The following is a 16495-nucleotide window of genomic DNA, read 5'->3' as shown; positions in this document are numbered from 1 at the left end:
TTCCATCCTACAGCGCTTAAAGGTTCTCCCACTCATTCTCCCTATGTATCCAACCTAGATATCATGAAGAGGTTAAAATACCAAGAAAAACATGGTGAGACGAACGGGTCCATGACAGACAATGGCTTTGTCTTAACAAGCCTTAAGTTGAAGCTGAGGATGAAGTACTGATATACTTCCTCCAAATTTGCTTTGATTTGGAGAAGCTGCAACACCCAGTTGTTGCAGAAGTCTTTAAGGCCACAGTTGGAGGAAAATTCACCATGTAGAACTTAGTGGACTGTGACGTAGACATCCTTGCTGGAAACATCAAAGATTTGCTACTGTCAACAGCTCAGGAAATGCTAGGGTGTAGATAAGAAACAACCCTAGGTGATGAACAACATTCTAGATCTTTGTGACCAAAGGAAGGCCTTGAAGAGAGAAAGGAAAAGCAAACTTAAAGCAGCTTCCAGTTACAAAGAAGTGAATGGTACCATTAGGAGTATTATGAAGGCAGCAAGGGAGGATGGAATTGAGGGCCAATGCTGGATCATAGAAGAGGAAAGTCACCGGGGATTGACCGGTGCTGAGCTGAGCCTAATCAACCACAATGTAAAACCTCCCTATTAAGACTTGCTAAAAAGGCACCAAAAACAGTCGGTCACACTAATTATTTTTAAAATAAGCGCATAAGGTAGTTGATGAAAAACAATCAACTAATGAGTGTTCGTGAACAGAAACAATGAACGAGGGTCTACTCATTTTTACCCACACACCATAACAGTATGTCTAGACATATTCACCTCGCGCCTGAGTCAAATCAACCCTACCATGATCAGATGATCCTACGTAAGACTAAATTGTCCCAATAGCGAAAATTGACGTAGGCCCAGGCTAAAGGAATGACTGAACATCTGCATATACATTTAATACAAACCTCCAAACTAAAGAATAAATGATGACAAATGCTTTTAAAATAATTAAAGAGAAAATTGTGTTTAAATGCCATTGTGAAATTTGTTCTCTAAATGTGTATTGACAAGCTTCCATTTTGTTTAGTAAGATGTTGGCTGAATTTGTTCAAACAATGCTTGGCTCTTCTGGTCATATTTAACATTAATAACTACTTATGTCATTGGTGATAGATTCTTCTTTTGGCCTGAGTCAAATTATACTTTCAGTGTAAATTCAGCTGAAGGCATTTGAGAGCCTAAACCCTGGTCGATATCATTTTGGGTGAAAATGACCGGTGACCCAATGAACAAGCAATCTTTTTCAAAATGTAGTTAATTTAATTTGTTATATCTACAGCAATGTTGGGTAAACTGGTTAGCCAGAAGCAGCCTATCTTAAAATGTGCATAATTTTTTTCAACATGTAACTTCTGCAAAAAATTGTAATAGAGCACAAACTGTAGGCCATAAGTCGCATTTGGGAGGTAGTTGTAATAGAGATGATGTTTATATAGTAAAATACCTCAATCAAAAGGGACAGATGACGAAATGAATGACCTAACTGAGGTAAGAAACTGGCTGGTTAAGTGAACCCAACAGACAAACTAAGTCCTGATTCATGAGCCAAGAAATAGGTGAAGTTACCAGACAATTTCAAAGGAAAGGATGCCATCCTTCCTTTCATAGAGGGTAAGGTGGGAAACTTTTAACCAGAACCAGAATTTTTTTTTTTAATTGGGAAAAAAATTTTTAAAAGTTTATTTCAACTGAACAATGTTCCTCAGGCAACTATTAGATGACAGTAACATTCATTTAGTTCAATCAAAAACAAAATTTCTGGAAAAGTTGTGGGGCATGAAAGGGGGGAACCAAAGGGCACCATGTCTGTCACAGTTTTCAGTTTCATTTGTAATGGTATCTGCTAATTTTACTTTAAGCATTCAATAAATGCAACTAAACAGTTGTCTACCATTAGAATGATATAGTTTACTTCTGTTCAGTTGTTTTTAGGTCTAGAGAAATTCTGTGTTTGATTCAGTTGAACTAAATAACTGAACAATATTTACTCTAGATGAGAGAAAGTTGTCTGAAGAGTTGGGGGGGGGGGGGGGGGTTGTGTAAATTGGTAAAATAATACACTGATCCAGCAAGTAAGGCTATAACTGGCAAGGCAGGGCAGCCAGCCCTGTAAACTGATGTCACATGCAGAGAAAGAACAGCATGCCTGAGATGAGAGCTTGTCTGAAGAGGACACCTTTTGATAAAATATCAGATGATACAACATTTTGTGTGTGTGCCTAAGCTTTTAGCCAAAGTTTTGGGGTAGCCAGCTTGTTCAGGAGGGCAACAGGTTGGTTAAATGTGCTGCATGAACAAGTTAAAGCTAGAACTAGCTAGAACTAAACCAAACTTCTTGCAACTTGCACCTTTCTGTAATGGTACTTGGTAGCCCAGATTAATCCTGTAGATATAACTTCATACTTACAAAGCATAAAACATTCACTTATAGATCTGTTTAAATTGTTGCTTCCAGAACTACATGTTTTGACTCTGAATGTAATTACATTGTGTTTGAACAGTCCATTGATTCTCTCTCTCACACACACACTGTGACTGCTCTTTTGGCTGATTGTAAGTCTGCAAGGCTGTAAGGCTAGGTCAAGGGAAAGTGCCTAACTAGCTGAGCACACCAGGATATCATTTGTAGTTTCTTCCGCTATGCTGTGGTCAGTTTCAGTGCTTGCCACCTTATTACTTCATGGATACCTTCCAACAGTGCGGGTTTATTTTTACTTGTAGTAGTCATCTGCCATGCGATAAAATATTTTGTTCTTACCTACATAGTATATGATTGTGTGGCCACAGAGATTAATTCAAGGATTAGTTTGCACCAACTTCATTTGTATTTTTCTTTCTGGTGTGAATCATGCAGCTGTTATCCTCCCACCAACTTAACATATCTAGATCCATTTCTAGTGTACTTTGTGAATTACGCCACTCATCATCATGAAATGTACCCTTTTTATCAAACTTGCTGCAGTCTTTGTGAAGCTCTCTTTATGTAGTTGTAATCCTCCAACCAACATATCTTTCTAACGGGCTTTACAGACAAGCTAGATCCTCTGATCAGCCACACTGGGAACTTAAAAGGGGTGTTACTTGCCTCAGTTGTTTTCCTCCCCCCAACATACCAACATCTCTTGCTAATGTGCGTTGCAGACAAGCTAGATCCTCTGATCAGCCATGCTGGGAACTTAAAGGGGTGTTACTTGCTCAGTTGGAGAGAGAGATACACAGTACCTTCATGCTGTTGTTTCCATAGACCCTTAATATCTGCAGGGTTTGAACATAGTTGGCAAATCTGGTCTACTAAGTAGTTGTTGTTCTTGTTGTTGTGTACCATGTTAAAGCAGATTGACCTCCCTCTTGTGTATGTGTGTGGGGGGGGGTGGTGGTGGTGGAGATGGTGGAAACTTTTCATGCTTTTTTATTATTGTGGCCATATGCTCCCTGAGGAGTAACAAGGAATAAACTAAACTGTTATTATTATTTAGTACTAAATATCTTCAGGAAGTGAAAAGAGTAGGACTACTGCACTCATCTGTCTATCAGGACAAGGCTAGTAAAATGGCTTCATAAAGTAAATTTGTTGGGTACATTTGCAGTATCACATCACTCATGAATGAAATAGGGTTTATTTAAAACTGAGGCAGGTATCTGTCAAACGGAAACAGTACTTAATGAAGAAGGATTATTGTATTTATATATTTCTTATTATGATTGTAACAGAGTATTTTGCCTTTTAAAAGGAGTCACCACTGTGTTGGCAGTTAAATGGTATTGGTCGACATCTGGATTGTGATGGATTGACGCGGTTTGTGGATCCCATCATAGAACGTGTGCAACAAATGGAAATGGCATACCAGCAGCGCATTGCTGACCTTGAGATGCAGCTAGGTGTCATGAGACAGAACCTCTTGCAACTTGCACCTTGCTGTAATGGTGCTGGGCGTGCCATCATAGATCCGTCAGATCTCCAGGTAGGCAAGAAATGGTTTGGCAAGAGAGAAAGAGTCTGCCAACAAGAAATCCATTTAAACAGATCCAGCACTAGTTTGTTATTTTTGTGTATGCCAAACCCCAATCAATTGGATCTATCATTAGTTTTTCACTGACCCCATCTTTATTTCTGTGAAAGAGAGATGACATTCACAGATTTATCAATAATTATACTTTATGTGTGACATTTGCAGATGCTACCATTTCTGTGAAAGAGATATGATATTCACAAATTTATCAATGTACATGTGACGTTCTTTTTTATCATTTGTTTATTCTTTTGTCAGAACTCTGAGCTAGGACAGGAATTAGTTTTGTTTCTTTCCAAGATTATTCTGTCAATATTTTGACTGGAACTGGCTGACCTATACTGGTCACCAAGGCATGAGAGGGGTGGGCAAATTGAACCGACACAGCAGCTGGCAACACTACATAGGCTTTTCTTGAGCAGTGGGGAAGTTATCCTGTATGGAAAAATCAGTTTATTCCTTTATGTTTGCTGGCCAGTTTTTCCTTGCCGCCTCTGGCATCCTCTGAAGAGTATTAGAGTATTGTACCAGGTCACATGGTCAAACTAGACAAGCTTGTTGTACTTCACTGTTTCCACAACATTTCTTCATAGCCCACCAGAGTGGCAGCCTAGCTTTGTATATATTTATTGGCTTTATGTACCATATTTCCTCAGACACTTGGTCACAAATGCCTGGATTCTATATTCTGTAACAAAAAAGTCCCATGTCTCATATCAGTAGAGCAGAACTTGTACGGTCACTGCATCATGTGGCATGTGGTCAGCGAAGCAGCTTGGACTGTGGACCAACAGGGGGACCCTGTGTACATTGCACAAGGCCACAGAAACTGAAGGAGACAGTGTAAACAGAGTACACAATGTTCGACATCTAACGTTAGGCCTGAAGGCCTCAGGGGCAAAAACTCTGACAGCTGTGCGTGCAGGTGTTTGTTTTTTTTTGTTGTTTTTTTTTTTATTGTCATCTCATTTACCAATGTCTCTCATAATCTCTTACTTGGGCATGGGGTAGTCCTGTGTTTTCTTGAGTGTATGTGTGTATGCCTGTGTTCCTTTTTTTTTTTCATTTTTATCTACATTTGATTAAACTCATTATTTGTATAGTCCATTTAGTCTTTGTTGTGGTCTACGTTCATCAAATGTTCGATAGGTACGTCATGTTCCGCCACTGGGACACACTCTGGGCCAAATAAATTATATGCCACTCTTCCCTGTCTTTCCTGTGAGGCTGGAGGAGGTGGTCCTTGCTAAATTAAAGATAGGACACACCTTTGGCACGCAAGGACACCTCTTACGAGGTGAACCGCCACCTGTTTGTCCCTGGTGTAGGGGAAGTTTTAGTGTGGTACATATTATGGTTGTTTGTGCTGAGCTCCAGAGTATCCTTCGGCAGTTTTTTACAGAAAATTGTTTGTTTTCTGTGTTCAGGTCCGTCCCATTGGCAGCAGTCTTTACGTTTTTAAGGAGGATATACTTTACTATCAGATTTAAGAAATTTTATGTCCTGATAACTGTTTTCTTTTGGTTTGTTGGTGGCCTTTTTTGGCTTCACCACTCCATTTTACCCTTTACCCACTCTTATGCATATTGTTTACTTCTTGTGTTGACATTTTAAATAATGTTATGGTTATATCACTTGGGAGGTTTTGTCCTTAAACTTTTAAAGTTAAGATTACTTTTGTTGCCGTGATATAGCCCTAGTTGCTCAGCTGGCATGGCATTAAACATAAACAGACTGATAGTTTTTGGATTTGGATTTTGGTTTGTTGGTGACATCATGGGCCACAACACTGTTTTTCACATATTACCTATCATTTTATAATTTTGTTCCTTGTGTTGGCTTGTTATAGGTTATTATATCACTTAGGGTTTTGATGTATTAACCTCTTTATGCACCATTACCTTTACTCACCATGATATGCTGGCTTGGTGTAAAACCATAACTGGGATGCTGTTAGAGCCTCCATTCTTGTGCTCAACTTTGATGGTTGTCTTGGCCTCAACCTTACAGGCCAGCTTTTCTTCCTCCTTTTTTTCAGCTGTTTGAGGTTTGCAAAAATGACAAAGCATCTGGGTCTGTGGACACTCAACCTGATGGTTTGTGGGGTACCTGACAGCAAGGATCATATTCTGCAATGGGTTTCTGCCGAACCCTAAGCTAGATTTTGATTCCGCCCCTCCATTTTGGGTGGCTTCAGTGATTCATCTGTGTGTACATGTCCATTGCTCATGTGGGCTTATGTATGGTTGATGTACTCCCAGGTGATCACTTTACTTTCCACATTTGTTTGCGTACTTGAAGATAATAGGAATTTTGCTTCTGGTCACCATAAAGCAATCTCTTTTCTATGGAAGCAGGATACTGTGGTTAGGGATGGTTTTATTAGCCTGTCAGAAAATGGGTCCACAAACATCTTTGAGGATCTTGGTGCTGCCTACGTCCAGTTGTTGCAAACCACTGACTCCATGGCATGAATAGGAGCTGATGGTTCCAGTGAAGACTCATGATTCCAGTGCTGGACTCAAAGGGTCTTGGCAGCAGGATGCTATAGACCAAACCATCAGGACACTATTAAGTTGACATCATTGTGGGGGAAAAAGAGTTTTGGTTGCAGCTCTGGGGTCTTAATCACAACTCTTTCCCCTACCCACCAATTATTTCTTTTACTGTTCTTGCCTATTATTGATGTTGGCACTCCAGTCACTAACACCACTAGGATGTCCTCAGTATTGCCTTTACAATCGTGACCATACATTTTGTTTCTGTAGCATCATCTTCATATATTGAAATGGGAGCATTTTTGAGAGAGAGAGAGTAAAGCATGCTTGCACATGTGTATGTGTGTGTGCACATGCATGTGTGTTTGGGCATTTGGTGTTGACAAGTAATCTCAAGGCTGCTGTTGGTCCTACAGGGATTTCTACATGAGTCACCTGATGGTGGAGAAATGTCATCTCTGGGCACCGTCAGCAACCCAGCATCGGATGTCAGCTGGGAACAAGTTGATGAGCGTGACAGCAAGATTACACTGTGGGTCCCTGACCATGTGGTAACACACTGTGCATCTTGTGATTGTCCTTTCTGGCTGGGTCGCCGCAAACATCACTGCAGGCATGTGTTGTCTGAAAATATTTTTACACTTACCAGCTGTAATAGCTAATTTTACAATTATTATTATTTATAATTATTATTACTACCATTAATTCGTCATTATATTGAATTTCATTACTATCAGCTTCCTAATTTAAAATGGCACAATACTGACCTATAGTGCTATTAAATCAGTAAAGCCTGCACATTTCCAGAAAGTACTGATACTAAGACGTGTCCTGCACATTGTGTACTGCTGACCCATGGATCACCTCATTTGTTTATTCAGGATTTCCTCTGAACCTTATTTTGAGATGGCGTTTGAGAAGCTTTTAAGAAGTAATGCATTGACAATTGAGCACTTCCATCTTTACCTAAGAAATGCCAGCCTTTTCAAAGAAATAATAATAAAGTTGATTTAAATAATGCTTTACCCCACCATCGAAGGCAAGCTCACAGCACTTTACAAAAAATGAAAACAGGCATAACAATGATAGTAGAAGCTGGTCTCAAAAGCATTGAGTTCATCGAGAAATCGACACTGCTGATATACAGATCTAAAATCTAAGTAGCTTCAAGGTGGTATGGCAATATGGCAATAGAAATAAAATGGCCCAGAAAAAAGAAGAAAAATGGCACAGGCTCAGAAATCAATCCATTATGTTACATTACTTTTTTTTCTTATGATTGGTTGGTCATCAGCATTGTGGTGGTCTTTAAGTTTTTATGCTTGTGACAGGGATACACACTCAGTACACACCAGGAAAAAGTGGGTCCCGCACGTGTTCTTTCTCTCAATAAATCACAAAGGTCTATCCATGGGCTTCACATTTTCTATTGTCAGGAGTTTTGAGTATCTTTAAGGAGAGGCAAGAAAAAGCTACTGTATGTTAATAGCAGCTAATAAATAACATCAGTCCCAGCATAACATACATTTTTCTCAAGTGGGCAACTGCAGCTGGTAACGCTAATGTCCCAGACCGTTGTTCCCATGCAAACAGAATAGTAAAAGATCACACATTCAAGCAAAGTCTGTGTCCGACCACACACTCCAACACACACATATACATCCCCTTAAATTCTGTCCCTTGTTTGTACCAACGCTATCAACTCGATCATCAACTGCAGCTAGTGCTGCCTAAGCAGGTACTGCAGATTAATGAAGGTGATGTCACGACTCCTATAATCCTTGACAGCGTCCTCATCAGCTGTGGAGACAGTTCAGACTGATGAGGGCGACGTGACAACTTCTATAATCCTCTCTGTTCCCGTCTTTCATTGTCCTCAAGTAATTCCTGAAATCCTTATAACTCAATGAATATGCAGTTTGAACACATGTCCACTCTTTGTTACAACAGAAAAACTTTGAATATCAGAATCTTCAGAATCAGATGTTAAGATTCCACTTCATTCTTTCACATACCGTTACAGAGATAACCATAATAATAATAATAAATACCAGTGCATATCCATTTTCTTGTCTAGGCAGGGAATCACATTCCCAGTCTCTTTCACACAGAAAATCTTTACAGCATCTTTCTACCTCAACAACTTGTTTGGGAATGCCAAAACTGAGCTCTCAACATCTACAGGGGTTCCAATGAACATTTTGTTCGGTCATGCACTCTTCTGTAAGTCATGCTCACTGTCGTGCATTCCTATCATCATACAGCCAAGGGTGACAACCCATGCTTCTGGAAACAGTTAGGAGCGATAGCCCATGGCTCTGACACTTCAGATGGTCTATTTTTCCCCAAATGTTTGTGAATCCCAAATTTTCGCATACAAGCTTTTGTTGTGCTTTTCTGCATTTGTTTATTTTTCTTTTGTCTCACTAACTAGCTTTGTAGGAGAAGGCACAGTTCTCTTCAATGAGTTTTTGTTGCTGTCTTCTAGTCCTCTCGCTAATAATAATATGAACTTATAGCACACAGCATCGCGATCAAGATAAATCCCACTCTGTGCGCAAACTAATAATGATGAAGACAACATTAGTGGCCAGTGAGGTATGTATAGACACACTGAACAACATAAAGATGAGGTACAAGAGTAGAACGTAAAGCAGTGTATGAAGGGATGTATGTACTATAAACTGTAAGATGGAGTCATTACATGACAGATAGTATTACAAGGGAGTTAAGAATAGTAATTCAGGGAGATAATATTATGTGAACAGAGAGCGTTTGAAGGTAGCCTTGTAGTCCGAGTGGTGAATCTGATGTGGAAGAGAGGTACACTGCTTAGCAGCACAGAGGGAGGACGTCCGTTGTTCGTATGTGTATGTGACTGTCTTTGTGAGAGGGAGGGAGAGAACGCGGGAGTCTGATGAGGAGTGAAGTTTTCAGGCAGGAGTGTGGACAGACAAGATTTTAGTACAGTAGTGAAGAGGGGGGGAGCCTTCAAAGAATCCATAGCATAGAGTTGAGAGCTTGTAGTCTATTGTAGCTTTAACTGGTAGCCAATGAAGAGAGTGAAGAAGTGATGAGACTTGTTCACATTTGCGAGCCCGAAAAACGACAAGCAGCTGAGTTCTAGACTTTCTGAAGCTTGTGGATGAGGTACTGTGGATAGCCAGCAAGTAGAGACTTGCAGTAGTCTACTTTAGACACAACAAATAAAAAATGGACAGAGTATGGCGATTGGAGCTGATTTTCCAGAGTTCATAGTATGCAGAACAACTGATGTGAGAAACATGTTCATCAAGAGACATGTCAGCAGACATTATGTAACCTAAGTCAGGTGTTGAAGTAACAAAAGGAACATTGGTGTCGCCTACCTGAACAGAGACAGGCAGTGAAAGGTAAACTCTGGCTCTCCTCTCTGGAAAAAAATAAAGCTTTTGTGGGATTTTTTCATCTTTCTTCTTCTCGTTCGCCTGATTACACTTGGAGACCAGCTCTAAATATGAAACTGGTGGTCTTCTGTAAAGTCTCCACTGGCCCGTACAGCTTGTTTTGCAGGGTCTCCGACTGTCTTTGAGGCACGGAGCCCGGCACTGCACCTGCCTGGCGGATCTTCACAGGGCGAGCACCATTTCTGTCATTACTTTCTCCAAGTGGCATAGGCTGTGTTGCGTGGTGGTGTGGTTATTTCAGAGTGCGCCTTGCGGCCCACCACCTCCGACTTCAGCACTCGTGGACCACTCTTTGTCTGGTCTCTACCCTTCGACCTGTCCGACTTGGGTGACCCTGCTAGGAGCTAATGCTCCTGTCGGCATAGCTCTTAGGGTCATCGAGACACGCAAGCCCCCCCGACTGCGGCAAGGTGGTGATCCAACAGGGGGATTTTTTCATCATTTAGTTTTAACTTGTTGTAGGTCATCCATAGTCTAATATCAGAAATACAATCTTGGATGGTGTGGATAGCAGTGTGTGCCTGAGAAGGAGAACAGCTGGTATACAGCTGAGTGTCGTCAGCAAAGGATTGATCAGATATAGAGTGAGATAGAATTAGAGTAGTAAGTGGCTTCAGATACATGATAAACAGCATGGGACCGAGTACACAACCCTGGGGGACTCGTGAGTGAATAGAGAGGTAGAGACACAGCCATCCACTATAACTGAGTCCTATCTGAGAGATATGACAAGAGATGTGAAAGGTTGTTCCATTTTATTTGTAACTTTGACAGCCACTTCAGCTCAGTAAGAGCTAAACACTTAAGATGAACTTCTCTGTGTGGCAACGAAAGTCTTGCATTAACAGTCTTGCTAGTAGGTAGTTATGTCAGAAGTGGAAACATTTGTAGCTGTCTTCTAGTTGTCGCTCACTATGTCGGCTATGTCGTTGAAACATTTATCGCTGCACACGCACTTGAACAAATCTTTACACAGCAGATTGAAGGGGATGTCGCTCGAGCATCGGTTCTCTCCTTCTGCAACACACATGCATTCCAGGGAATCTGCTTTTGAGCTGTACTTGTGCCTAGGCAAAGAGGCAGGGATTAGTATGTGTTAATAGGGCGTGTTATGGTGCATTGTCATATGCTGCTATACAGAAATATGAACAAAAAATATGACAAAAATATATATAATATATGGAAAAACTGACAAAAATGCTTAACTATACAAGAAAACAAAAACAGCAATCCCACCTTTTCTGCAATAAACTGTACAGTTTCCCCACCCCCCATTTTTTCTGCTTCAGTGGGAATTAAAATGAAATAAGGCAAGACAATTAGTACACTTACATCTAAAACTTGCTGCATTAAACTGAATTAAAACAGATGCACAATTAGCATGCTTATATGTAATGTCTCTAGCAGTTTGGTGTGTACCAGTGTGGTGATTGTGTGAAAGTGAGAATACATCTTATATAGAATTTCAGCAGATAGCTTGTGTACCAGTGTGATATGAATGTGAGAGAGAGGAAGAGAAAATGCATCTTATATAGAATTTCAGCAGATAGTTATATTGTGTAAAAGTGCAATGTAGCACTTTTAGTATTGATATCCAGAAGACATTTTTTTAAAAAGCAAGATAAACCTCAGAAACTTATTAATAAAGTTAATCTAACACATTCTGATTAGCATTGTCAGGATACAGTCACAGCAAAGTATGAATGGTTGAGCGTCCCAGTATGCTAATCTTATTTTTAGTCATGAAGGTGTGGTTTCTGTGTTCAGGAATTGCGGAAAGGTTTACTGTGGCCCCTGTTCCAACTACTTTGCCCCAGTACCAGCTCAGCATTTGGTGGAACCTGTTCGTTTGTGTCATAGATGTTATGGTTCTCTGCACCACCAAGGACCAGGGGCAGCCTCTGATGACAGTCGCATCGCAGCCATAGTGGTGGCCGAATAATGAATCCAGCACTGAAATTTTTAGTGTTTTCTAAGTTTACAACTAGTTGCATTATGATTACAGTCACCTGGGCAAGTGTGGTGATGGTTACTGTCATGAGTTTACTGACACAGTTACTGTTTATTAGTGTAACAATGCTTGTATGTGGAAGTTTCAGATTTATTGGTCACTCTCCAGTGTCAAGTGTAGGGAACTGTAATCATCATCTGTATGTTGACAGTAAATGCCAGTCTGTGCAGCTACAGTAGTGGTAACAGAATTTGTTTGCAAGAAAAAGATGGTTTTACGGTGCACTTTAGCTGTACCAACTGAAATTCTCGGTGGGCGGCTGGTTGACTACGTTCAGCACAAGAGTCAGTAAGAGGCAAAGCACTGTTGCAGCTGCCTTGATGAGGAGCCTACATTGCCAATGTGAAATGCAGACCCATCATTTGATCCCACTGTAACTAGCACAAGTCTGCTGATCTGTGCACTGGACTCTGGTGATATCCATCAGTTTGTACTTGGTCATCATGAGACCTCTTACTTTCAAGTATTTAGCTGATGAAGTTTGGTTTAGAGTGCTTGCATGAACAGTAGAGCTGGCACTCTTGTCAGGACAGGCACTGCTGGCAACTCCTAGAAAGGACGTGCAGCCTTCGTCAGTGCTGTCAAAATCCTTGAGGCTACCTTCTGTGTTTTTTCTTTCAATGGCTGTTACTGAAACTATAACAAGAGACAGCCTAGACCATGTGGACCATTTAAAGTGAATTGCTGTGCTACTGTTGTGCTTCACATTAACTACTGTGCATTTGTTGCTGCTGTATAGGATTTGCACATAGTATGAACGTGTCATACACAGTAGAATCCATACTTTAAAATCAGTTTCCCAATGACAAATAATCAACAACAAAATTCCATGTGTGTTGACCACAAAATTCAAATATGTATACTACGAATGTTGCAGACTGGAGAAATGAGATGGATAAAATAAAGCCAAATCTGTATTATTGAGACATCTTTTTGAGAGCATGAACAAAAAAAATTACATTAATTAGGAAGACTTTCATAGTCCAGCAATCTGTCATTTAGGTTAGCTTGCTGAAAATGTTGCTGCATATTCCACACAGGGTGCTGGAAATGTTGAGCGGGCAGGGACAATTGTTACTTCATGACACTGACTGAGACTTGAATGTTCATCCTCATATAGCTGATGGATAATGCTGGACTGCCTTCAAAACTGACAGCATGACAGACTTGTGTATCAGCTCACTTATTCAGACTCCTCTTCCTCACAGATAATTGGACTGTCTTCAATGCTGACGGCATGATAGACTTGTATATCAGACTGCCTCCAACAGTGACAGCAGGAGACACTGTGGACCATAAAACTGAGAGACAGGCAGGGGAGAAAAATCCAATAGCTTATAAACATCCTTTTAATAGACAAAGACGGACCCCCCAAAATTTCATTATCATGTGGGACAATTTCCTACATGCTAACTGCATAGGATAATTTCCTACATGTTGACTGATGAGACAATATCACACATGTTGACTTCATGGGATAATTTCAGCAAGTTCACTGACCATGACCTACATTTTCACTGATTCATGCTGCAAACTCTGTGGACTGTTTCTATAGAACAGATTTTTGGAGAAGAAAACAGTAAAGATTGTGACAAGGCTTGTGTGTTCACCATGTCAGATTTTGTGATGTAGTTTGTAGCATGTGCAAGCGAACATTTCATCCTTTGTTTTTCATCAATGTGCCTGATACCTAGCAACATATTTTGATGCAGTGAGATTACCTCTGGGAATCTGGCATATGAAAAATGATGTTTGTTAATGAGGGAGCTTCATTGACCTGTGTATTTACCTTTGTATTGACCTGTATATTACCTGTGGGAAACATAAGAGAAATGAGCTTTACCGTTACCTGTTGAAATAGGTTGATAAACACTGCTTTATTACCGAAGAGGGTGACTGGACTGTATGTGCTGAGCAAAGTAAACCCATGCTTTGCCTTCAGGATCAAGGTTAAGATGAAGCTTTCAGCAGTGCTAGGGTGTAGATGAATTGTGTGATGTGAATTTGAAAGCGCTCTTGTCAAGGAGGGTCATTCGTTTGTAGACAAAGGGTGCTAGAGATGAACAAGTGTAAGTTTACTTCATGTAGCTGTTTGGGTTATTACCAACAGCAAGAAGCATATTGCACAGCATGCATTTGTAAATGTATGTAATTTTTTTTTTCTTTTCCTTGTCCTGTATTGCATTCTTTTATTCTCTGTTTGGTCCATTTTCTTCTTGCTGTCAGTTGCATCACACCCTAACCAGTGCAGCAGCTTCGTTCTATCAGCCTATTAGCACAGCTGTTTATTGCCTTGTGCAGTGGTCTCTTGGTAGCTCTCTCGATTTGTTAGCATAACTATTTATTACTTTAAAACTGCCTCATTACTCAGAGTAGTAATTTTGTCACCCTCACGCCTTGGGCTAAACATAGCTTCACATTACCTTTCATTAGAGACTCAAAGTATCACCATTTCTGTCACTTAACACATCAGAGCTTCATGCTACCTGCTCAGCCAGATCACATTAAATTCAGCCTGATGTGGATCATGATAGATCTGCTGCCATTACCATCGGAATCCATGGTTATGCACAGTAGGGTCTGTAGCAAACTTAGATGACAGTATGTATATGCTGAATACCTAGGGCACATCTAACCTCAAGGTGCCTCATCTGTCAAGTCTGTCTCTTGTTGCATTGATTCTTTAACAGTTATTAAACTAGTTATTAACCCTTAACCCAACATCTGATGTGCATTTTCAGTATTTTCTTACTTTGTTCTTTAGGCTGTTAAAATGTTCATATATGCACAGTTTTGGAGAGAAAATGTGTCAGCAATTCATACTTTGTAGTTAACTGTCATTTTTTTTTTAAGTTATGAATTCTGTCTCATTTAGTCAGAGGTGATGCCAACTGTGCAGGTGTGAGGAAGGCAGAATATTAGCCTGTTTGGCGTAAATGAGCACTGTCTACAGGAATAGCATCAGACTGTGGTCAGAGATAGACATTAAAGATTCAAGTTGCAAGCAGCATGCTTCCTGCTTGCTTTGTGCACCAGACTGGGTGACAGTACTAGCTGCATGCATGACCTGAGGAACTAAGGGTGGGACATGATGAATTTTCTTGTCAAAAGTGCTTTGTCCAGTGTCACTGTAACTTTAGCAAATAGCATACTTCTGTTGTTGGGGGAAAAGGTAAACAAATAAGTCATGTGATAGCAGAGCTCCCATCACCACAAACTGCCATGTTTGATAACCCAGTAGCATCATGCAGTTTGACATTTATAAAAAAAATGTCATGGCTTCTCTGTTTATGCTAGTTGAGAGGGGAAATAATTTTTTGTGGTGTGTGTGATGGGCTAACTGATGAGCAGTTAATGCAATAAAACTGATAGCCATCTATTCTGTTGGCTGACAGAGGTTGTGTCCTTAGTGTCAAGTGTTAAATGAGAAACATGAAAAAAATGATTGTGTTACACAAGGTGAAGGAAGGCAAAGGTGGTCCCATAACTTTGGCTGCTGGCGAGTAATAATAATGGATATTCATCTGGATAGTGCATTGACAAAGACGGACATCACAATCAGCCCCACACGCACACACAGTGAACATTGCCAGGAACATGATCCAAGACCGAGATTGGAGTAAGGCAGCGGTTCTCAATCTTGTACTAGTGACGTCCCCCTGACCAACAAAGGTACGTGCGCGCGCCCCCCCTTAGCCAGCAATGTAAGCTAATTCCACTAATACCGGTATAAGAAACTTTAAAAAATGACCACCTTCGCGCCCCACTTGTAAGCACGTCAAGTGCCTATTCGCAATAGCCAAGTCAACTAGTGGCTGACATGCACTTCTGGCTTCAGCATCCAGCACTTGAACTATTCACGTGTCCACTTCCAGGAGACAAAAAGGTGACAACAGTTTCAGGTGCTAAATATAGTAGCAAGTCATCTGGACAGCACTCGTGCACATTTTTGCATTCTGTTCATGAACGTTTAATACCATTCAGCCACACGTGCTATTACAAGGTCTTCTAGCACCAAACGTTAACTTCTGTAGTGCTCTGGATGTAAAAGTTACCCCAGGACAGTGCGGCAGGGGTGTGTTTTGTCCCCATACTGTTCTCTGTGTATCCTAGTGAAGTCCCAACATAACTTCAGTTGTGCCCTGTTGATTAAGTTTGCAGACATTAGGGCTGTTGGTCATCTGAAGAACAAGGACTTGTTGACAAGCTATTTTCTTCAGATTAAGAAACTACATGGTTTCAAGAAAGTTTACTGTGCTCTTTGTTAATAAAATTAAAGTATTGGTCCTTGAAGTAACCATCAACCTGTCCATGCATCTTTGATTACTGGCAGTGAGACAACAGAAGCACAAAGTTTTAGGTACCTTGGCATAGGGCTAGACAACAAACAGTGCTAGGCAACAATCTTGCCAGAAAAGCACATCAGTGCCTGCTACTGTTAAGGCAATTGAGGAATGTTGCCGTCAATGGTCCTGTACTTGAACCAGTGTATCACTGAAAGCATTTTAACATTCAA

The 16495-nt window shown here is 40.5% G+C and overlaps 1 protein-coding gene across 2 annotated transcripts in view; it reads left to right on the top strand.

Moving 5' to 3' along the window:
- Window positions 1–15376, top strand: part of LOC112561690 (myotubularin-related protein 4-like) — a 34977-nt gene extending 19601 nt beyond the window's left edge. The window contains exons 13-15 of one of the 2 annotated variants that reach the window (XM_025234307.1): window positions 3767–3976; window positions 6939–7135; window positions 11736–15376. In XM_025234307.1, the coding sequence (XP_025090092.1) occupies window positions 3767–3976; window positions 6939–7135; window positions 11736–11910 (582 nt within the window). In that variant the 3' untranslated portion in view covers window positions 11911–15376. Of the gene's footprint in view, window positions 1–3745; window positions 3977–6938; window positions 7136–11735 lie in introns of both variants that reach the window. The other variant, XM_025234306.1, reaches the window with a different exon arrangement.
- The last annotated feature ends 1119 nt before the right edge of the window (window positions 15377–16495 follow it).

Source organism: Pomacea canaliculata, linkage group LG4, assembly GCF_003073045.1.
Source record: "Pomacea canaliculata isolate SZHN2017 linkage group LG4, ASM307304v1, whole genome shotgun sequence".
Classification (NCBI taxonomy): Eukaryota; Metazoa; Mollusca; class Gastropoda; order Architaenioglossa; family Ampullariidae; genus Pomacea; species Pomacea canaliculata.
This window is presented reverse-complemented; position numbering and strand designations above follow the sequence as displayed.